We start from the raw sequence: 24,203 nt of genomic DNA on the forward strand, positions 1-24,203 counted from the left end.
TGTTCTAAGACAATCACATCCTAGAGTGAATGCAAACAAGATGTACCTGTTGACACAACTCGGTATATACAGGGCTCTGCTAATCAGCAGCGGTCACGACATCCTATGAGAATTGCTTGTTAAAGGGCAGTTTGTGTCTTAGTCCCTCTGAATCTTTTCTGGCAAGTGATAGCTGAGGGTCTTTTTTCCCATCTTTAAGGGAGGTGGTGTTGGCAGAGGTGGCTGCATGCGCTGACTGATGAGTGATGTAGTGGTTGATGCCTGAGAGGTCTGGGCAGGGGACGAGGCTGTATGGAGTTTTGAGGAGAAGGAAGGGGCAGCTGTGGTGGTTGGCATTTGTTTCTGGGGGTGTACAGAAGCAGATTGTAAACTAGAGGAGATGGTGGTGGAGGAGGAGGTGGTAGTAAGAGATGAGGGGTTAGTAGGGCTTGGGTTTGGGCATAAAGTTGTTGAAGATGAGGTTGCAGCTGGGCTTGGTTTGGTGGAGAAAACGGAGCCTGATGTGGGAAATGGAGTAAGGACAGGATGAACTGTGAAAATGGTTTTATTGGGAGAGCTAGTCTTAGCCGGTAGAAGGGAAGGAGATGCAGTTTGGGTTGGGGTCTGTTTTGGGATCTGGCTCGATATGGGGCCTCTGTTTGAACTAGGGACAGAGGGCTGGAGACAAGGGGTTGGACTTTGGGATTTACTTAAGGAGGGAACAGGTGTAACAGGGATGGGAGAGGGAGAAGGTGTAAGGGTTAGGGTCTGGGTAGGAGTAACAGCTGTCAGGGTTTGCGTAGGAGTTTGGGCGGGGGTCGAAATACGAGCATGGGTTGTCTGAGTGGGAGTCTGTATCGGAGACGGGATTGGGGTTGGGGCGGGACTGGGGCCAGACAACGGAGAAGCAGAAGGAGGTGTGTTGGATGCCTTGGCTCGGGGGCTCAGGGGGCGTGGTGGGATAGAGGAAGAAGGGGGAGAAGAGGACGTAAAAGATGTCTTGGGCCCATAAGTTTGAGGTATTAAAACAGGGGTAGAAACAGAAGATGAAGGCGGTGTGGAGGAGGGAGAAGGAGAGGAGGAGCGGGGAGAAGGTGGAGGGATTGGTTTGGGACGAGAAGTTGATGAGAGCGACAGCGGGTTTGTTCCTACTGAAGATGGGGGGGAAGGGGTCATTGGGATTGGTTTAGGACGAGGTGTCTGGGGGTGTATAGGTGAAGGAGATGACAGAGTGGGTGCAGGTGAAGGGGTGGATGAGGAGAGTGGGGTCTGCTTTGGAGGGGAGAAAGAATGCAAAGAAGCTGCAGAAGGCATGTATGCAGCTGTAGGTGTGGGCACAGTGTGAGGGGCAGATTGAATAGGCAGATTGTGTGCCAGTACTACCTGAATAGGAACTGCGGCCTGTGCTTGTGCATTAAACGGTATATGTGTCACGAGCTGAACTGGAGTGTTACAGGTCAGCATCCCTGCACTGCCTCCCCTGGCTAACTGCCCTGCTAGGAAAGGAGTCGCCAGCAAATTACCACCTGAGGCCTTCCTGTGGAGAGGCGGGTGAGGCTGCACTCCAGCCCAGGAGCGGTGAGGCAGAGTGGGCTGCGAGGCCGACATCAGCCTGGCCTCCTGGGTGAGTCTGCCAAGTGCAGGCAGACACTGAGAGCTGTTTCCTCCATGACTTAACAGAGCTTCTTTTGCTCCCTGCTGGCCCGCCACAAAAGTGTTGTAATCTGACGGGGCACCACAAGCAGCAAGGGGGTTGGCTGCAGATACCCTGTGGAGGGGTGGAGTTTGTGGCCCGCCACCTTGCGATCCAGCAATCATTGAGGGGGGGTCAGCCTGGAGGCGGAGGCTGTAATGAAGATTCCTTTCTTGTTGAACAGACGGGACAGAGGAGGCGGGTGTGGATGGCGTTTTAACAATAGGGGGCGATGTCAACCCACCAGGAGGGCCCATGGATGAGGGAGAGGCAGGAAATCCTCTTGGGGACAAACCACCCATCCCTCCTATCCCTCCCATCCCTCCTATTCCTCCCATCCCTCCTATTGTCATCATCCCGATAAGAGAACTCACAGAGGGGCGAAGGGGCTGTAACACGGGAGGACGAGGGGGAGACAGAGGGAAAGAGGAGGAAGGAGAGGGCGAAACAAGAGGGGAGGGCAGGAAGAAAGAACCTCCAAGTGCATGCTGCTGCTGAAGCTGCTGTAGCTGCTGCTGCTGTTGCTGCTGCTGGTGCATGAGGGCGATGGCTACATTACTGGTGGCAGCAGCAGTCTGCAGAGGGGCGTGGACCAGCGGCGCCCAGATGACCGGGCGAGGCCGAGGAGACACCGTGCCACTTCCTCCGATGACTCCACTTCTTCCTGCAGCAGCAGCAGCCGCAATGGCATCTTGCATGGCCGACATGCTGTCGTGTTTGACAATCTGCTGCACCAGCATGCTGTCACAGGAACCCAGAGTGCCGGCTCCGGCTCCTGGACCCCCTGCACCACGGCCTCCACCGCGACCCATACTGCCCCCCAGAGAACCGCCCTGGGATGACTTCCGCAGGAGCATGGAGCTCTTCCGGCCTGGAGAGGAGAACATTCATATCAAAGTGTGAATTAAGTTCCAGAACACAAAGATGTGAAAGAGTGAAATGTTTTACTTTTTAGAAGGCCAAGTTGTTTACTGAACACATAGCAAACATCTTTTCTTCCCAGAGAACATTGCTCAACCTTTAATATTTCAGCTTTGGATTAATCAAAGAAGAGTTCCGACCTTTAAGCTGAGGACAAGGCGCCTGAGCAATTTTGCAGTACTGGATGGATAATTGCAAATAGTGGGCAAGGTCGTTACAGAATTATTGAGCTGAATGGAAAATCCCACACAGGATTGTTAGAGAAATGTATGAGCCATTCAGACATCCACGCTTTACCGATTCGGTCCAATCGGTCAACAGCGACAGTTTCAAAGGCGCGCCTCATCATCGGGTGTTCCTCCAGCACCTCGTTAAAGTTGTCCACGCTGAGAGAGTACAGGCGACAGTATGTATCTGCGCGGACGCTGGCTGTCCTCCGTCCACGAGTCAACAAACAAATCTCTGAAAAAAGGGAATGGGCAGTGAGATAAATTAATCCGACAGTATAAACTTGCGTATATTCTTCCTGTACACCTTCCTACACAACTTATCACCTCCAAAGTATGACCCATCGCTCAGCTTAGTTTCCTTGTTTCCGCGGGTCAGCACGCTGACTCGCCCATGCTGGATGAAGTACATCTTGCGTCCAACTGTGCCCTCGCGGATGATGAAGTCTGAAGGCTGAAACACTTCAAATCGAAGCTTGGTCAGCACGGCAGTCACAAAGTTGGGATCAGCGGTGGCGAACAGCGGCATGTTAGCCACCAGGCTGCGGCAGTTAAAGCTGACTATCTCCTATAGGAAGATGATGAACAGATAAACAGAGAAGTGAAGGAAGATATTTGCTCAAAGGAGCGTTTGTGGTCTCTAAGTGTAGACGAGTGAGTGTTTGTGAATTCATTACCTCTTTCAGCGGCTCGCTGAGCTCTGCCAGGATGTTCTCCTCATCAAACATTTTCCCCTGGAAGCGGTGCTCATAGTACTCGTGGATCTTTTGCCGAACGTCTGCAGGAAGCTTATGGAACGACATGTACTGCTCCACCTGCTTGTACTGTAATAACACACAAACATGCACGGGTCAGGGATATGAAAACAAACATGTGCACTTTATCAAAAGAAAAGAGCGCAAGAACAATGATGACCTTTCTGGCATGTGTTCGCTTTACACTTCTATGGCGGTTCACTTGTTCACTCGTTCACATATACACTCAATAGTTTACACAATATAACACTACATTGAGATCTTAGATACATATGTCACTACAATGTTCCTTTCATGCATCTATAAAATTGAATTCAATGCATTGTGGATTTGTAAGGAAATAGTACTTTTCTTTGTTCTATTACGGTACATTTTGGGAAACGATAATATTGCATAAATATTTTACAATCAGAATTTAGACACTCAAATAAAATTGCAGATTGTGAACGTATTTTTATGGAAAACAGGGAGGGATTTTGTACACAGCCTATAAATTGTGGGAAGTTTGAATAAAGTAATTTTTAGATTGTTTAATTAAAATATTTAAAAAAATCCATTCAGGTTTGGAGAGTCCTGACATCACCTTGGAAAAAAAAAGAGTTGCCTTTTGACAGAAAACTATTCAACAACAATTTTGATAATTCAATCATCTGCAAAAAATGCTTTGCAAATATAAAGATCCACTGTTTTAAATCATTGTACATTGAGCGTGTTTAGGTTTTTGATTGAGATTTGAAGATGACACTATGGGCTTAGTGGCGTTGTGATGGGAATCTTTTACTGAAATTTGATTGGTTAATAAACAAAAACAAAATAAAAAATATTATTGTCAACAGAAATTGATTGAATCGGGTTTGATGGCTAAACTATAAAAAGCATCGCGGTCATGTTTCACCTTTTCCTGGTATTGTCGTCTTGAGGAGTCCAGCGACTGGATGAGAGCGGTGGCGTGGCCGATGAACATGGCGTAGCATGTGGCACCGACGATCATACTGAGCATGGTGAGCCACACATCCGTCATCCCTTCTGGAGCCTGGGCACCGTACCCGATGCACAACATGTGGCTCATGGCTTTGAACAGAGCATAGGAGTACTGCACGCCCCATGTGTCATTCTGTGAGTGGGAGGCAGGACGAGTAAAAAGGAGTGTTAATTACCAAGGCGCTGCCATATTAAATTGTTCTTATTTTAGTTGTGTTACAGGAGCTTTTTTTCCTCTTAGACTCGCTCAGCCACACCACTTCAGAAAATACAGCTGAGATCATAACATGTAGCAGCCGAGCAATTTAACTGTCAAAACCCACTTTGCTTCAAAACAGAGTGTCTGCAGAACATTTAAAACCACACGGACAATAAAAAGGCAGTTAACTTGCATTAATAAATACATGTCTACCGACAACACAGACCAGCCTGTGCGTGTGTGTTTGTGTGAGTGTGTGTTTCCTTCTATTTTAAGGTGAGTCCAATTTAACTAAGATGTTAATAGTCTAAAGGACGAGGGGACTTTCTCTGGGGAAAATCCCAGCATCCGCCTGCTTAGCAACAGTCACCCAGGCAACCGTTAAGACATGAGTCAGCGATTCATACAGCTGTGTATCCATGTGCATTCATGGACGTACACGTCCGCACGCCTACATGCACGGAGACAAAATCTCCAGCGGGTCCCTGAGGCCTTCAACTTGCGTGCGTTCACACCTTCACCTGATCTCTGCCGAGGTTTTTAATTGGAAAATCTTTTTTAGTTTCGTGATGACGATGATAGTCAGTCTTATTCCAACTGGACATGTCGCTGCATGAGCCAATTAACACAGATAAGGAGCAAACAATGTCAAATCCGATAAACACCCTCACTCTGCACACACACACACACACACACACACACACACACACACACACACACACACACACACAGAATAACCAGAAACCAAGCTGCTTTTTGCATCTGTGATTTGCATTCATCTGAAATAAATACTGTGCCCACTGTTCAAACAAGTTGAGATAGCGCTTTGTCCTTTTCATTCCACAGGAACTGAATATCAGGTTCTTTTTTGTTCTCTGCACAATATAAAATCACTGAAACATATTAAAAATATTGTCACGTGCACACAGACGGCTGGTTAGAGACTCACCACCATCAGGTTTTTGGACACCCAGCAGTCAGGAGGGAAGTCCTGCAGCATCGGGACCAGGAACTGGAGACAGCCGTCCCAGTGGCACAGCAGCAGCATCATACCAATCAGATTAACTATCCTCACCATGGCACTGGCAAGGTCATAGGTCATATGGAAAATCTGAGGAGGAGCAGAGGGAAAGATGAGGAGGAAAATAAGAATGCAAGTGGGATGAATAAACGAGTGGAAAGGTCATATGAGGTTTACCTTTTCTCAAGGATTTAATTACAAAATTGTTCAAAGGCTTTTCTATCCGCACAATATAAAAAAACATGTTGGATTCTGTTGACGACATGATATTTCATAAGGCTTGTGATGAGTCATATCTTACATATGAAATGAGTTTTGAACTACCTCTTCAAAACAAATACCCGTTCCCTTCGACTTTACTCTCCGTTTACAGCCTCAGCTTCTCACCTCCTCCCACTGGTGGATGTAGCGGATGAGTCGAGAAAGGCGGAGCAGTCGCAGCAGGCTCAGGATTTTGGTGAAGCGGACGATGCGCAGCGCCCGGGCTGTCCGGTAGACCTCGGTGTCGAGACTGTCCACCATCAGGAAGATGTAGTCCACCGGGATAGATGACACGAAGTCCACCAGGAACCAGTTTTTCAGATATTTCTGTCGGATCGCTCTGAGTGGGAGTAGCATTGACATTTGAAATTTGGCAATCAGGCATTGGGGAAGTGATTCCAACATTTGGCCGGCATGAAGCAATTCTCATTAATATTCAACAGGAATACGACTGAAACGTGAACAAAGCTCTGCCACCAGCTGCATGTTACCTTTTTTTTTTTTTTTTACATTTCACACAAACCCAGCAGATGGCCCGAAGAGCACATTTAAATGAATGGCGACAGAGCAGCCGTATTAATATTCTTAACCATACAGATGCACATAATCAATGCAATCAAAGATGCTTCTAATGACCTGGGGTTCAGCAGTATCTCAGTGTTGTCTTCTTTGATGATGCCGGTCCTGAAGTTAAGAACCAAGTCGACCATGAAGAGAGTGTCAGAGACCACGTTGAAGATGATCCAGGAAGGAGTGTTCTCTTCTCTAAAGAAAGTGATGCCCACTGGCAGGATGATTAAGTTCCCCATCATCAACATGAGCATCAACAGGTCCCAGTAGAATCTAGACAGAGAAAGAAAGTGTTGAGTTTTTTGTTTGTTTTTGGTTTCTGTGTCTAAGGTTGGACTGGAAGTCTAAGTTATGTGTTTTTTACTCGCATTTTATTTTATTGCATCATGTTTCGTGTTTTCACTGAAGAGGAGACACATTGACAAGTATCCCACAATGCAATGCACAAAATAAATGGAGGAGCTGTTCACTGCTGGACATGTTTCAATTAATTGTGGGTGGGAGTGAAACAACTTTAGGTAGATGGAAAAATAAAAATGCACTAGCTCTTAGAAAATATTATTGAAATTCAAAAGTCCATTTCCTCAACTAAATTAGACATAACTAAACAATGGAAGACAGAAACCATTCATCCTGCTGAAGTGTGAGTCATCGATCAATCCAATCAATGTATTAATAAATACATTCCTAAAATATGGCAAAGAAAGTACACTTTAGGTTGGAGTTACAAGGATGTCTTTGCGCATGTGCAGTACACACAAAAATACACAGTTGCGACGCCATTTTCTCTAATTAGCCTGATCAAATGTATTATTTGAGATGGTCCAGCAAAAACTAATATTGTCAAGTTATGTTTAAACAAAAATGCTTTTCAAATATGAGTATTTGCTATTTTTCTGTTTTCTGTGGATTTATGCGTCTATAAATTGAACATCTTTGGGTTGTCAGCTGTTGTTGGATGTAAAGACATGTTCTTGGATCTGGTAAATTGTTAAGGCCAATCTTTTGTTCCACAATTTTAAATTAAGATTTAGTTCTTATAAACAGATTCTAAATTATACTATCCCTTTTTCTTATTTTGAGATATACTTTTGGATAATTGGGATCCATCGTTAATGTTATCAGTAAAACCAGCGCTACCTTCTTTTCCTTTTCTTTTTTTTTGTTGCAATAACTGAACCGCTAAAGCCATGCCAATACATGTACTTATTTTATTGATTTTCAGAAGAAGACCATGCATTTTACTCCCCTGAGATTCAGTATCTTATTTACATAACGCTATGAGACAGATTCAAGAAAGAAAGGGACAATTTTGAGGAGCAGAAACTGAGAAATGCTGACTTTTAGACTGTAGTATGGGTCCAGCTGCAAAGATACTGGATCAAATCCCATAATGCATTTGGATTGCGCCTTATCTTCCAAACTCCAGAACTGAATTTGTACACAAGCCCAGGTCGAGATAACCTGGATGACAAATCAAGGTAATTTTACAAGACTTAAGATATACTATTTTGAGAGAGAGAGACAGACAGAGAGGGACAAAGAGAGGAAATGACCAGTAACCTTGGGAGCCTTCATAAATCTGTAGTTTATGTTGGAGGGTATTATCGGATGACGCAGCCCTCTCATAAAAATGCTGTTTGTGATTTAAGTATGACAGAAAAGGAAATCCAATCATCTGGAGATGATGCCTGTCATCTTTCTGTCTTTTTTCTGCTAATCCCTTCATCCATCACCTTAACCTATATCAATGACTTGCTTTCTACACACTCGCTCTCCTTCTGTGAGAATGTACACTCAAGGTCTGTGGTCGATTGCTATTGAGATCTAATTTAGTAACACCACCTCATGTGGTGTGATGCTGCCGCTAGACTGATGAAGATTAAGTATGAGTCATGACTCTGCTACTTCTTCCTGACTTTGTCACTTATACTGATACATGTGTCACTTCATAATCACTCACAATAAATGCAGGAAGTATTTACAGCAACACAGATGCAGCAGTTCTGTAGCTGCTGTGGTGACGGGGCTGGAGATGTATTCTTCCTGATCTTGAGGACAAACTTTGGGAACTCTGATTGAAGAGAACGTTTCTGTAAATCATATCCTTGTAGTTTATGTCTGTCAGTGCTGTTCATTTATAAGATATTATTAAAAATCCAGTACTTTACAGTGGTACTTAATGAATTGAAGGAGGACTTTGCTTTTGCTAGTGCATGTACTATAAAGCTGAAACGACTCTAGTCTATTAAGCAATAAAGTCTATCAACAGTAAATTCTTTGACAACATGAATGGTCGCTCAGACAAAAAAACCAATTTGAGTTAGTCAACTTGGACTTTAGATGTTTTAGATTAATGATTAATGAAAGGAATCGTTTGTGGCAGCCCTATAATGGTAGAAACTAATTACACTTACTCAAAACTGTAAGACAGTTATGAGGTACTTGTACTTTACTTGACTTACTAGCTTTTTAATTTGATAATTCAACTCCGCCACATTTCACAATAACGTATTGTACTTTTTTATTACACTGTATTTTTTTGACTGCTCTAATAACTTTGCAGTTTTACACAAAAAAGCGTATGAAAACATCACAAATGCAGTGTGGTTGGAGCCCGTGGTTTTTACCTGTTTGAGGTCCAAAGACGTTATTCATTATTTCACAAAAAAGCATTGGCTTAAATGAAGCCATTTAACCTGTAATGCAATATGTTACACATTATTTTCCCAGAGAGTATCACTTAATATATATTGAATTGAGGGTTGAGTTTGGGAGCATTTCGATTGCCTCTCAGTGGTTCTCAACATGTCAACAGCGAGCCAATAGCTCGTAGCTAACGGTGACAGCGTGACAGCAAAGTGCGGACAGAGTTACCCGTGTTTACCCAAGGGAGGGCCGGAGGTTGGGTACTACACTTTCACGACGACGTCGTCGGTCTGGACGACATTATCCGCTGTAACCGCCATATTTGAGCAGTGTAGAGCTTTCGTATGAGCTAACAAGTGGGACTCGCTCACATGCACTAACATGCACTAAAAGCATTTGTGGCCGGCCCGGCTATGTCGACGAAGCTCGGATGACCACACACACAGAGGGAGAGCGACATCATTCTCTGTTTAGGTAGATATGAATCCACTCCATCTTTAGCAAATCGTTGATTTCTGCTCCTTTAATCTAATCTCAATGGGTTACAATACATCGTACATGTGACATTAATCAGCCCGTTGACGAGATTTCACTGCTGTCGTTGAGATGTGAGACCAAACAAATCAGAACAACCAAACAGACAAGAGAAGACGTCAGATCAAAACTGAGAAGGATGTGAAGGTTTGTCATGCTGGCTAAATACCTGACAAGACAGGGGACTGATGCAACACTGGCTCAGGCGTTGTGTGTGTAGTTGTACGTGCGCTTGTGTGTACTCGTGAACACACAGATAGGAATTGCAAATGCAATCAAAGGCTCTCCACTGCCTCATTAGTATTCCATCTTGAACATGAACAGGTGCTAGAGGAGAACTGACCTGCATCTACCTGCTCAGCTGTTGTCAAACAAAACACTAATTCTACTGTAATTGAGGCCAAGTGTCTCATGAGCAAGTGTCTGATTGGTTCCCTGCTCGCGGTTGGCCAGATGTCAGTTCTGAACAAGTTTCCACACATCATCTTGCCAGACTACAGACGAACAAGCACAACAGCACCCGGCTATTACGTAATAAATCCCTGTTACTATGTGTGTAATGCCACCAACCCTGTCTCAACACGACAGATCTGTGGTGACAGACACACCGTCTTTCGGTTTTCACCTCTCTCTTGCTACTTCAATGTATGGATAGGCTTCTTCTGACTCTTAGAGGTGCAGCAGAAATACATCTTTTCTTAATGAGGTGAGAGCTAATCAGCACACTCAATAGTGACAGACCACACACACACACACACACACACACACACACACACACACACACACTACTGCACATGCAGGCTCTGTGCTCAAGGTCAATACAGGGACAAAAACCCAATAAAGGGGCTTTATCAGTAATCCGTCGTTCCCTCGCGCTTGCTCCGGCCTCACAAAGTTCCTCTTCAGCTGTCTCTTCAGACTACAGGTACTTAACGGAAAAGTTAGATGACTGAATTATGCATAATGCATACTCAACTTGCATAATTTAGGAAGTTATACATAATTGATCCAAATTCAATTGTGATTCTCTGACAGGTTAATTAGGACTATTAGCATTTTTAGATATCGTGCATGAATATCAATAAATGCAAGAGGGGCATCCATCCATCTTTTCTCTGTTCCTGACTGACCTCATTCACTGTATCTCCTGTCAGCAGACTCATACGCAGAATTTGTGAGTGTCAAATTGACAGACAAATACAAAATGACTCAATCGTGTGTGTGTGTGTGTGTGTGTGTGTGTGTGTGTGTGTGTGTGTGTGTGTGTGTGTGTGTGCGCGCGGTTCATGAGACAAAAGTGGGCCAGGAGCCTTGGGGATCAAGTCCTCCATTGTTGCTGCAGCCTGTCTAGAGATTATGAATGCTGTTTCTCCCTCTGCGCTCCACCTGCACATTTTACATTAACACAAAGTCTCTAACAGCCAATGACCAGCATGCCTATGGGTGTTTAGCATGTCAGTCTGTAAATAGTACGACATTGTAAAAGTATGTGAGGGTGAATGCAATGGGGCTTTTCGTGTTTAAGACTGGCAGACATTCAAAAAATGCCTCTGCCATACATTGATAAAAGAAAACCAGAGAAACATGCACGACAACAATTAACCACCAGGTTCATCTTTATCTTCATGAGGAGAGTTTCACTCAAGAAAACTACAAATTAACAGCCTCAATTGTAATTTTCATTTCAATAATTCTCATGCTAACTATTACTTGCACAGAGCCACCAGCAAGGGGTGCTGTGCTGGGTTCATCCACTGTTCAGATGAAAACTTGACTTTTCACTTTCTTGACATGGAAGGCGTCTCTCGCTGTTTCCTGATCAACCAAACATCTTCTATAAATGTGTGCTCCTAATTTGTATCTTCTCACATTTATCCTGAAACTATTTATTCTGGAAACAATCAGTCTCTAGAGTATCTACTGACTAGAGACCTGCCATGGAGTTTACACTGGAGGCCTTGTCACACTACCCTTTCCATAAACGCCTCTCCCTGCCTTCATCATGTGCAGTGGAAACATACTCCCCTTTTTTCATTCTCCATTTTAACCTTTTATACAGGCTTTGCCTCAAAATCACCTTTCCTGCAGATATTCATCTTTTGCTTCCTCACCAAAGCCTTTGGCTTCCTCCACCCAGATGTACTCCTCCCTATTTCCCTCAGTTAACAACTGAAGAGGGAGCTAAATGTATGCTATGTTTCTCTTTTTTATTTCTCCCTTTACTTAAGTGTCTGTCATTATGCTTCAAGTGTGCTCCATGAACTGTGCATGACTTCAGCTGGCTTTGATCCATAATTCAACCAAAATAACTTGAGGTGTTTTTCATGTGCTACAAGTGGCATTTATTTTGCAAACCAACAACTGCAGCTCGCTGTGGAGGGTGTGTGTGCGTATACCTGAAGTCACTGTATGGGTGTATGATCCACGCCCCTGCTGATTTCAGTCTTTGCTGCTCCAGTGCCACGGCTTTGTGGGATCCAAACATGCGCAGGCTGAACTTGTTGACCCCCGGCTGAAGCATGGCTCCAAACTGTCTCTGTATGAAGGTGCTCTGGTTGGAGGTGCTGTAGTCCTCTCCGTCCAGCCCCATGCCCAAAACACCCAGTCCACACTGACTCATTAACTCAGGAGACCCTGCAGCAGTTGTGTTACATGTAGTGGTGGTGGTGGTCTCCGGGCCGGTGGTCACCACCATCACTCCAGTCCCGGTGGAGGAGGTGGAGGTCAGGGTGGCGCGGGTGGCAAAGCCCACTGAGCGTGGGGGAGGATGGGCTGTGGCAGAGGAGGAGGGCGGTGGCGGCAGGGGCACCGGGGTGGTTGGGGTGCCTGCTGTTCGAAAGGGAAGGCCATCCCTGGTGGAGGAGCTCATGATGGAGGGCCGACGGCCACGTCCACTTAAGGAAGTGCTGTCCGCCCCGAAGGAGCCCCTCTCCCCTTCCAGCGAGGCCTGGGACAGCCTGTAGCCCGGTGAAGGCAGGCTGCCCTTACTGCGCCGCTTTGAGTCCCCTCCGTTACGTCTGGGGAGGCTGTCACCCCCAGAGCCCCCGGTGCTGCTGGGGGTACCCACACCTCCCGCCACCCCATCCATCCCAACTCAGGGAAGAGGGTGAACTAGGGACCCTCAGGGAGACTACTAATTTGTTTAGTTGATCTACCTATAGGCTAAACAATGTCAATTTTAATCTGAATGTTAAAATGAAGAAGCTAAAGAAAAGTGATCTCTGTATCTCCAGTCATTGTCCTGGAGCCGGCTGCTCACACCTCCGCCCTCTCTCAGCTCATGTGGCCATGCTTACCTCGGTGCCCTTGGAAATAGCCCCATCCAGACATTAAATCCTGCACCCTGTCAGAGTGACGCCAGCAGCTTCACTTTCCCTCTTCTCTTAATGCCTCTTTTGTCCTTACAGATGTTTCTGTATCTTTCCTCCTTCGTCGTCCTTGAAACGTTCGTCTCCCCCCGAGGCCCTCCCTCTCCTCTCCACAGCCGCCCTCAACGCCCCGACGCCGGTCATTTTGGCACAGGACTCCCGGTCTTTTGTAGATAACGGAGCTCGCCGCTCATTGGCTGTCGGTGTCCTTGTCTGTCGATCCTACATGCCCAGACTGCTCAGCCAAATTGGCAATTTTCTACCAATATCATTATGTAAGAAATAAGCGGTAAGATGGAAGTGTGGGGAACATTCATCCACGGATGAATGACAAGGACACTTGATCCGCTGTCAGGAGGGATGGGTTGTTAATGGACACAAGAGACGCGCATCACGGGCACACACAGGCGTTCATTCAGACACGCACAAAGAAGAACGGATCGACAGACACACAATACGGCAGAAACAAGTCAAATGAGCCCAAATGTATCCCATGATTTCACCGAATCGGCGGCACGTTTTCATTTCCAGTATCCAAGCGGAAAAACACTCATCGTGATGGAAGGCGCGCCGAAATGTTGCCGCTGAAAGAAGCGCTCAGACAGCCGGGGAGACAACCGGCTCTAACAGGGCGATTTTGTAAAAGTGATGACAGAATGAACCTGGTCAGGTGTTCAGAGTCTTCTGTTCTCTCAGGCGCTGCCATCCATTCCCACTTCTGCCGACTTTCAATGGCATTGTTCCAGGGACACGGCGCGGTCCTCTCCGCCTTAATGACACCGAGGACAGATTCAATATTTCATATGCTGCTCCGAGGTGAAGCGATGGGCTCAGTTAAAATGAAAAGCCTCCTATAAAAAAATAAAACAACTTGTTGAGCTTTGAAGGTGCACTGCTGCTCCTTTTCCGATTAGAGTCGATGGACTTTTAGAGAAGAAATTCACTTATCTCTCTGACTCAGCTCAAGAGGTCGAGCTGGCACGTCCACAGAGGCGCGCATCGCATGCAAATGACATATTAAATAAATAAATGTGCATATAAAGGTCCGGATCTAATCGGTCTGTTGCCATGGCATCCGCATCATCCGTCCCCAAAGGCCGCATGCCCGGCCCGGCGCAAGACGCACGCATCCCTCGCAGGTACAGGTCGCGCGTCACCCGCTCCCTCTCTCACCAATACAGCGAGCGCGCGCGTGATGGAGAGCATGATGATGAAACTTTATTTAAACCTCTGAAAAATCACAAGCTTATTTAACAACGGTGACAAATTACAGGGGGAAAAAATGAATGAAAAGAAACGAGAAAAATAAAATACAATTAGTGAATGAAAAAAAAAATGTTGTTCAAACTAACGTGTTGATACACCTCAAAGCTTTTAAAAGGTTACTTCTGATGTAATACATGATCTTCCTTCCCATCAGAGCTGTTCAATTAAACAGACTACAAATACACAATTGGTCTCCAATGTGTTGAGATGTAAATGACAGAAAGCAGTAAACTTCAAAATACAGTCATGGAAATTCTAGCTAAAAGGTGATACTACCTCTAGACCAACAATTTATAGGCATTTGTATCATGAGAGGCTTTACTTCACCTATTTGACATGAGTTGTATTAACTTGTTACTTTGCAAATTAATATTAGATTAGATACTTCTACATTATGTGAATGTGGATGTAGACAGAAAGAGTATCTTAGGGAGGATGAGTAAAGCTACATTAAAAAGGTGGAAAATAAATCCTAGAGAAGAGGAAGCCTGCAGCAGAAAGGCGAGGATGTCACATAAAGGATCGGACATGAGAAGCCCCATGCAGGAGCAAATATAATTAGTTTAAGAGAGACCAGTATATGCAGATGTTGGCATCTGGGTTATCTCAGTGGACAAAAGGAAGTAGTTCAATACCAGTCATCTCTGCATCTCATAATAACCAAAATAATTGTGACGTCAGAGATGAACTCAGGAATGAAAGCCCGGCCGTATCTTGAAATTCTATAAATAATGATATGCTACAACAATGGCACCATCCAAAAGAGACCATGTTCATTTTCAATTCAATATTACTCATACAAATAACAGATGAAAAGAAAAAGGCAGCTCAATTAGTGAAGCTAGAGTCTCGACATCAAATAGAAGAACAGTGTTAAACTTAATTCAAGTTTTATTTGGAGGGAGTCATTACTTTCAAGACATGTTTAAACACAAATGCAATATTCATGAGACCAGTTTCAGGGGGAAGTGTTTCTGTGCGTTTGTTAATCTATAAATGACAGTGGTTATTATTACATTTCAAAGGGTTGGTCCTCAGGTTTTCACATTTATACATCCGCATGTCAGTCAACTAGAAGGTCGGGTGGTTACGGGACAGTGACTGCCCTCATGATGTTAGTGTGACCGGATCCTGGAATCCAGCCTGTCACCACAATCACCATGTCGCCCGACTTGAAGAATCCTCTTGCTGTCCCTGAGGAGGCGGAAGGAAAGAAACGGAGGAGGGTGTGTGAGTAAGACCGTATCATAGTATAAATGAGGCTAATGGAGACATGCAATCAGACAAGCAACACACACACACACACACACACACACACACAGACCAATATCCATGCCGAAATTGACCCTATCGTCTACATCATCGGCCCAGACGGGAGCAGGCAGAGGGTGGAAGAGGACAGGAAACACTCCTCTTAACAGCTGAGACTGACGGGCCACCTGAGGGATCAGACACACCAATATCAAGGGTTTGTTACAGTGAATAAATACAGTTTTGTTATAAATAAATAGTTTATTTTTTTACATTTAAGACTGACAAAGCCACCCATCGGTGGTTCCTAAACTTGTTGGTTTGTGACAACATAAAATAAATATAATCTCTATTGTGACCCCTCATCACAGGTTGTGTGGACATAACTTATGATTAGTTCAACCAAAGAAGCATTTTCCTTTTGAGATGGTTTCATTTGAAGATTTCTTTAGAGAAATGAAGATGTGCAAAGCAGTGTTTTCGTATTTGTTTTAAAACAGCAAAAATAGGAAAGAAAGCCACAAAATAAAAATGTATTTTGTGTAACAAATGCATTTGGTTTTGAAAGGTTTTCTTGTGACCTCTGAGGAGTCCTCATCCACAGTTTGGGCACAATCCAACACCTCTGTGAAGGTATTTCACTGACATTTTGGTCCAAAGGTTATCACAAAAACGTTGCTGTGCATATTCAATAAATCAATATTTTTGGTGAACGTCTGACTTTTACTCGAGTACCACCAGCAGGCCAACATTTCCACTTACATACCATAAATAAATATTTAAATTAAATTTATAAGCTTTTATTTAGCAGCATCAGGCCAAAATCTCAGATGTGTATCGAGCAGAATAAACAGATTCATGTTCTAAAGATCTAAAACTGCCTTTAAGATTGGTTATCTTATTCAAAATGTTTAATATACATGTTAAAAATTTTATATTGCCCGTTTAGTTTTTCCCGATGAAAACAAAACAGGCAATACATGGGAAATAGAACATCTGTCATCCCTTTCTGGTAGCTATTATAATTTTTGTTCAATTTCTAATGTAAATGTTATTTTCCGTCACATGACTACTGCTTTTCACACTAATGGTTTTTGTATCAATAGGGCACTCCTGCAAAAGAGGGGTGGGGTGGGGTGGGGGGCACTAACAGTAAAGTCTGTTTCAGGCAAGACACATGCACTGCTGCTGCCTTCTAGCAGACTGTACCTGAGGGCTCCTGGTGATGGCAATAATAGGACAGCGAGGGCGATACCTGGACAGGAGATGTGCCGCCCTAGAGAGACGGAGAAAAAAAAAAAGGATATTAATGCATGCAAAGCACTTCCATGAGGTTACCAATTTAAAAAAGGAAACTGAAATATCAAGTGTCTTAGTTAAATGTTCCAGATGCCAGAATACTCGTTGTCAAATATTTGTCAAGTCTCTGAACTCTGCTGAAAGGGATGATCGATGGTTGCGGTGGCAGAGTCCTACATGTCCTCTGTCTAAATGCAGATGTCACTTCAGACACTGCGTCTATTAAGACACTAGTCAGTGGAGTATATTGTCATCCATAGACTGTATATAAAGAAGTGAACATATTCACCGCAAGGTCACCCATCAGTTTGTGGACTAACATCATGAAGACTCGAGTTTGGTCATTTCGTCATCGCCATCTTTGTTTTTAACCGTCGCCATGTTTTTTTGCAACCAGAAGTGGCACAAGAGGGTGGAGCTAAGTACAACTGAACAAAACATGTTTTGGTTACCAAATTTACATCGCACTGTTCTGAAGACCTAAACATGTAAACAATGTTTACTGAGGTAATAAAACAAGTGAGAAGTACGGACCCTTTTCTCATAGATGATTAGACTTATTTTTGCAACCTGCTGGCACTCATCAGGTCAAAATTTCAATTTGGCCTTTTCTATGGTTAATGACCAAATAGCAGAGCAACACATTAAACTCAGACTTTCCATATAGTAAACTTTATACCCGTTAATCAATATGTTATTTGTCATTGTCTTCGCATGTCTATTTTAGAATTCAGCTCAAAGACAGCCTCAGAGAGCTGATAGCTGTAGACTTGTTTTATTGCAATCTTGATCCAAACTCAAGGTCAGCAGCGTTTGCTCAGCCAGTCTACGTCACACCATGATACGAGACAACATCATGCAGTCCGCTTGTCTGGAAGAATTTGTATTTGTTGGGTTTTCCTTTTCATTTGTCACCTTCTGTATGTGTTGCCTGTGTGTGTATTTATGTAAATGACCCATACATATGCAGTATGTATATCTATATCTGTGTGCATGCAGAATAAAGACATTATTTTGCAATATGGGAGTTGGTTTAAACAGCAAGCAGTCCAAACACACAAACATAAAGAGGAATGCAATAAACATTACAGAAAGCATAAAGCTCCCAGAGGATGCTAAAGCAGGGAACGGTACTGCAATACTGAATTGGATGAAAAACAAACACGTGTTGCTCCAGCCTTTAAAGGGCCTGGATGTCAAGGGGACGAAGAGGACCAGAGATGCTTACTCGGGTTTAACTCTTTCACAAATGAGTCCAAAAGTCTACAGTATGTGCATGCTTTTGGGCGCATAGAATATGAATGTTAGCCAAGTTTTAAAATTCACATTGCTCAGCCCTTGCATGTCAATGTCACCATTCAAGGAAAAGCAGGATGTACTGTGCGCTCTTGTCGAGCATTACGTGAGAAGATTTATATGACGTATGATACATATAAAGCTGCAGCCGGTTAGCTTGGCAAAAAGGCTGGAAACAGCTAGTCCGTTTCTGTCCAAAGGTCATTTTACACCGTTTTTGTTTGAATTAAACAAACTAGATACGTGTTCAAAGCGTTTTGTCTAACTCGCCGCAAGAAAGTGAATATTTCCCAAAATGTCAACCCATTAACCTTTTACCATAGAAATAGTTTTGTCTCAAATACACACCTGCCACTGGTGGTGAGGACTATGATGGCCCCAGCACAGCATTTGAAGGAAGACTCTACAGCTCCAATGGCTGTGACCTCTGTGGGGTCAGAGGAGAGAGGAGTGAGGCGACGCAACTGCTCAAACAGCTGCTGGTGGAAAATGGCCGCCTCTGCCTCCCTGCAGATCTGAGAGTGAGAGGGATGGAGTGGGGGAGAGTGTTATCAGAGGGGAAACCATAGGTCAGATGTAACAGAATGGACATCATGAACACACACACACCGAGTGCATCATTGCGACTGCCTCCACAGGAAACAGTCCCTTGGCGGTCTCCCCAGATAACATGACACAGTCGGCTCCGTCCAGCACGGCATTGGCCACGTCACTGCCCTCCGCTCTGGTTGGCCTTGGGTGGGCCACCATGCTCTCCAGCATCTACAAACACAAACACATTAGTCTTTTTGCAGCAACCAAAATGTCTCCACAAGCACTGTAAAAGGGATTCAATCAATCAGGGATCAATTAAAAACAAGCCACTTGCATATCCAAGATGCCGGAGACTCTGTATTATGAGTCAATAATTAAGGCAGACAGTTGGAAAATGTGGTGCAGCGTTGACTAAGAGACTGCATTTTTGTAGTAGTTAAGAAGCCGATTAGTGTGTGTGATGGGGTTTATGGGCTCATGTCTCGAGTAGCAAACCTGCTATGAAGCCGTCCCTCTGAGTCAGGAGCTCTAGCAAGATAAAGCACTGTGACTCAACATGGCTGCAGGTGTGTGTGTGTTCAGGAGAGGGCGTGTGTGTTCAGGAGAGGGCCGTGAAAGGGAAGAAACGTGGAAGTCTTTGAGAATGAATTCATTCGACAAGTGAGTGCGTGTTTGTGCGAGTACATTATGTAGAAGTGCAAGGTTAATGTGTGCCAGTTAGGCTTTAATCTTGGTTTAATTTGACCCCTCTGATATTTGATTAGACAACACAGTGGAAAGTCTAAATATGCCTATATTCCCATTCATGCATCCTTTTGTGTGTGTTCCTGACCTGTGTGGCACAGATGACCGGCTTGCCGGCAGAGTTGCAGCGGCCAATCATCATCTTCTGGGCGATGAAGACTTTCTCCGCAGGGATCTCGATCCCTAGGTCGCCCCTGGCAACCATCACGCCGTCGCTTTCAGCCAGGATCTCCTCAAAGCTGGCAGACAGATTAGGGGATGATGAGGAAGCACAGGATTGAGACTCAGAAAAGAGCACAAAAGAAGGGGTGAGCATGAAGGAAGAGGCAGGAAAACAATGGATGTGCAGCTTGTTTCTGTGCATTATTATTTAAATACTGGTTTTGATCTGCAAAAACAGAATTTTGCTCTGAGCTTCTGGATCTTGAAAACTGAGGATATTGTTGCATTGAGATCTACAGATTACATCTGGATGAAACCCAAATGCATGCGTGATCATAAACGTGTAACAATAATTTTATGATCCGATCTTAAATACATCCTATTTAAATTAGAGCCATAGTTAAACACCGTCAGCATCCAGTTAGCAGCAGGAAGAAGAGAGCGAGACGAGTAATGGAGATGAGAGCTGTGACATAAATTGTGTCAGATATATTAAGTGGCAGCCATAACTCACAGAGACAGCCAGATCTCTTATCAGCGTGTAACAGCCAGAGCTGACAGCTGGCGGTCCACAAGACAGTGGATGAAGTCCTGTCATGGCCCGATTATAAAACTCCCTCCCTTTGGCTATCCAACCCAACTGTGACTCAATAGTTTTAATTCATGAAAGGTTTTTCCTGGACTCACTTCTCAACCCCTTGCCGGCTCTCCACCTTGCTGATCACTTTGATTTCTCGTCCGTGGGCCCCCAGAATTCGCCGCACATCTTTGACATCCTGAGCAGAGCGGATGAAGCTGGCGAACACGATGTCGACACCCTGGGACACCCCGAACCTCAGGTCGGCCTCGTCTCGCTGGCTGACCGCCTGCAGGCCGATAAGGTCGCAGCCAGGGAGGTTAACACCTTTACAACTGCACAGCAGCCCACTGGCCTCCACGACCGTATCCACCCAGTCAGGACCTGAAGAAGAAGCAGTCAATACATTATAAGAGTTGAGAAAACCCTGACGTGAGAGAGGATGACCACATGGAGTGAATTTGAATAATCTTGCAGGACATAATGCCGATTTAAGAATCAACTTTAGTTCATACTTACTGGAGGAAGCTCCTTAAATATATTTGGGATTTCTCAATATATCTATGTATACATCACACACACACACGAAGACTGCAGAGCCTCAGATATGATACTGACGAACACGATGTGAGGAAGCAGATTTTGTTAAGGTTGAAAAACTGCAGAAAAACCATCTTTTCATGAATAGGCTATTCATCTAAAAAAATTGCCTCGTTTGACAAAATCTCTTCAGAATGACAGACATTATCATGTGACCAAAAGAAGTGGTCGTACAAATGAATGCATTACAGCAACAAACTTGAGCATAACACAAACTAATTAAAATAGTATAAGTAGCAATATATAATCTTTTTCTGCATATTGAAGTTCTCTCTTGAATTTTCTATTGAAACTTTCTGTATCTATTTATAGTGCAAAATAAAAAAAATATGATATACACAAAACAATAAAATGACTAGAAAGTGAAGCTTGTGTGACGGCTTGTGATATTTAATGTGCATTACCAGTTTCTACTACTTTGAGTCCAATGAGGCCGTCATCAATGTAGATCTTGCCTCCCTTCTTCAGGACTTTGGGCAGGCTCGGGTAGTCCACCCAGATAATCTTGCCATCTGTCTTGTCTTTGTCACTTTCTGCGGTCACCACACGGACATGGCTGCCCTTTTTCAGCTCCACTTCCTCCTCCACTTTCTATACAAAAGACACGTAGTTGAAAGAAAGAAGCGCTGCCTTTAAATAAACACCATTGTCTCTATAAAAAATAAAAACAATCTTTAAAAAGGAAACTACTTTAAGCTACATAATGCATTAAATAGCATTTTTATGTCAACATACCTCTTCACAAATGCATGAAAGGTGTCGTGTTTATAGATGAAACCTGTGGTGCAAGTACAGTTTCATTTATTTTAAGCCTCTGTGTTTGCAGGAATGTTTTGTCCACACAGACAGACTTACGCGCCTTTTGTTTAACATGAAAACCAACAAACTCAGACACTATCAATTACAATAAATAAACATTGCACTGGCATTAAATTAACTACAGTCCGAAAACCTCCCAAGTTCTGATGCGGTCATCTATATCGTACATTGATGTACAGCAAACTGTTGGCGCTCATGCAAAAAAAGAAAAACAACAAAAGATCAAATATTTTTCTCTCATCCTGGGAGATAATTCTCCTCATTTGCTGTTGCAAAACCACAACCTGTACATGAGCCAGGCTGAACACTGCTTTAACCATCTTCACACGCTGTGCAGACATATGGCGGTTTGATTTAAATGGCATGCCGAGCGTCAACAAGCCAGTGTGTTTTATGATGGCTGAGTAGTTCTGGTATTTCACATCAGAGGGACTGAGTACCAATGGTGACGATAACGTGACAGATCTCAACTCTACAGGGTTACAATTATCACACAAATATGTCAAGGCCTTTCTATCAATAAATTGTTGATAACTACAGTTGTATTTTGGGTTAAAAACATTATTATGATTCAATTCCTGTACCAATCCATATTATTTCTGTCAATGTAAAATGTCCTCTGCTAAAACATACAAGACATGAAATTACAATTAGTTTGTAAGAATATAACATTAAGATCGTATATAATGTCAAATATAACATGTTTGCTGCTCCATTTTATTTTCCCATTAAGCTACTGAACAGACTTTAGAAGAATCAGCGTCACGCAGAGCCTTTTGTGAGCCAACCAAAGCTTACAAAAGATATTTACAAGAGCTTCAAGTTATATGTTCAACAAAGCAGACAGCATGTAACAGCAATTCAAAGCCCAACAAAACATGAAGAAAAAACAAATGAGGACACACAACCAGTTTTTGTTTTGCCAAAAATATGAAGGCAACAACCTGTATGAAATGATAAAGAGACAAAGCGGTGACCGTATTTTCAGCTCCTCTTACAGCGGACTGGTTGAGTAGGTTTAAACAGTTTGATAGATGAAGCGTAACACGTTTACCCCTTTCACTAATCCCGTGCGTATCTCTGGACCCTTGGTATCCAAGGCGATGGCAACCGGCCGATAATACAAGGGGTCAGGGGTTATCGTCTCCACTGCCTCTCGGATGTTTTTGATGGTTTCACCGTGGTACTGACAGAAAACATGGAGGGAGGGAGAATCAATACATGGCTGAAGGAAAGCCCAAGACAGGCGTGTTTAATTACTATAATTGTATGCTGTACATACTTCATGTGAGCCATGAGAGAAATTTAGACGAGCAATATTCATTCCTGCTTTGACCATCTCTTGTAGTTTGGGGATTGATCGGGATGCTGGACCTGAAAGAAAGAAAGAAAGAAAGAGAAAAGACATTTTACATTAAAATCCTTGATTCTAGCTTCTCAAATGTGACAATTTGCTGATTGTTTTGTGTTCACCGTTTTGGACTGTTGAGACAAAATAACTTCATATTTCAAAATGTGTTCTGGAATATTGTGATGTTTCCTGATATTTTATTGTCCAAGAAAATAATGAAATACATTAAAAACAGAATTTAAATTCTAGTTATTTTCTCTTTTTTCTGGACAGAAGAAAAGCAGCGCACGCTCCACCGCCAGGACTCCGGCAACACACAGAAGGCCACCCAGCACCCAGGAGCTGCCAGCGATGACATACTGTAACAGTTGCCAGAAAACAAACTTGAAACTGAGACTCACGGTCTGCGACCGGTTGTCACACTCACCGATGGTGCAGATTATGCTGGTGTTGCGCGCTGTGATTGGCTCTTGGTCAATGTTCAGCAGACAGAGATGCTCCAGGAAAGTGTCCGCCATGCTGGCATCCAGCTGCTGGCGTTGGATGAAAGAGTCCGGCTGTGTCATCGCTTCGGAGTAGCGCCTGATGCGAGCTGCAGCAACAGAGAAATGTTGACAGCAGGGTGAAGTCAGTCATGAAAGCTACTGCCAACTCCACCAGCAAATACACATGAACCAAACACCTCAAACTGAGTAAAGGGTGCATTTCTGAGGAAGCAACAAGGAAAAACACTTGTAACAGCAGAGATACAATATGGCAGCCAACAGCTACAGATTTTGAATGTATAGCTACAGAAAACTAAAAGATACAGAAGACAGTATGTGTGCACAAAAACACACCAGAGACACAGTTCAGATCAGTTTCAGCTCAGGAAGGTTATCAAGATGTACATGCCGACATTCAGCTTTCATACAAGTCGGTTATATGAAAACAAAACACTGGTTCTTTGACAAGCAACACATTTGAAAAGAAAAAGGCTGATATTAATGCCAGAGAGGAAATAAAGAGGGCTGCGAGTTCACATTTAAACACAAATTTAAAAAAAGGGCCTCTACACCAGCAATCCGTCAATATATTGAAGGCTGTCGCCTATTTTAGACAACAGGAGGAACACATGCAGCTTAATAAGAGAGTACTTCCCCCTCC

At 43.8% G+C, this 24,203-nt stretch overlaps 2 protein-coding genes across 2 annotated transcripts; both read right to left on the reverse strand.

The window, feature by feature from the left end:
- Positions 1–418: 418 nt before the first annotated feature.
- Positions 419–12,878, reverse strand: LOC306744610 (potassium/sodium hyperpolarization-activated cyclic nucleotide-gated channel 4; the record flags this gene model as incomplete). The annotated part of the gene is given in 11 exon segments (XM_079227290.1): positions 419–497; positions 690–1,130; positions 1,400–2,543; positions 2,891–3,089; positions 3,092–3,388; positions 3,498–3,644; positions 4,471–4,689; positions 5,705–5,866; positions 6,164–6,377; positions 6,674–6,880; positions 12,187–12,878. Coding segments are annotated over 11 exon segments (3,801 nt in total).
- A 2,633-nt stretch (positions 12,879–15,511) lies between these two features.
- On the reverse strand, positions 15,512–23,623 carry pklr (pyruvate kinase L/R; the record flags this gene model as incomplete). Its single annotated transcript, XM_079227603.1, has 11 exons — positions 15,512–15,612; positions 15,743–15,863; positions 16,885–16,951; positions 18,619–18,785; positions 18,880–19,032; positions 19,637–19,787; positions 20,398–20,671; positions 21,292–21,478; positions 22,761–22,892; positions 22,989–23,080; positions 23,485–23,623. The coding sequence occupies 11 exons, from the start codon at positions 23,621–23,623 to the stop codon at positions 15,512–15,514; spliced, it is 1,584 nt and encodes a 527-aa protein (XP_079083729.1).
- Between the last annotated feature and the right edge of the window lie 580 nt (positions 23,624–24,203).

The sequence above is a fragment of the Taurulus bubalis genome, assembly GCF_910589615.1.
Source record: "Taurulus bubalis genome assembly, chromosome: 12".
NCBI classification, from domain to species: Eukaryota; Metazoa; Chordata; class Actinopteri; order Perciformes; family Cottidae; genus Taurulus; species Taurulus bubalis.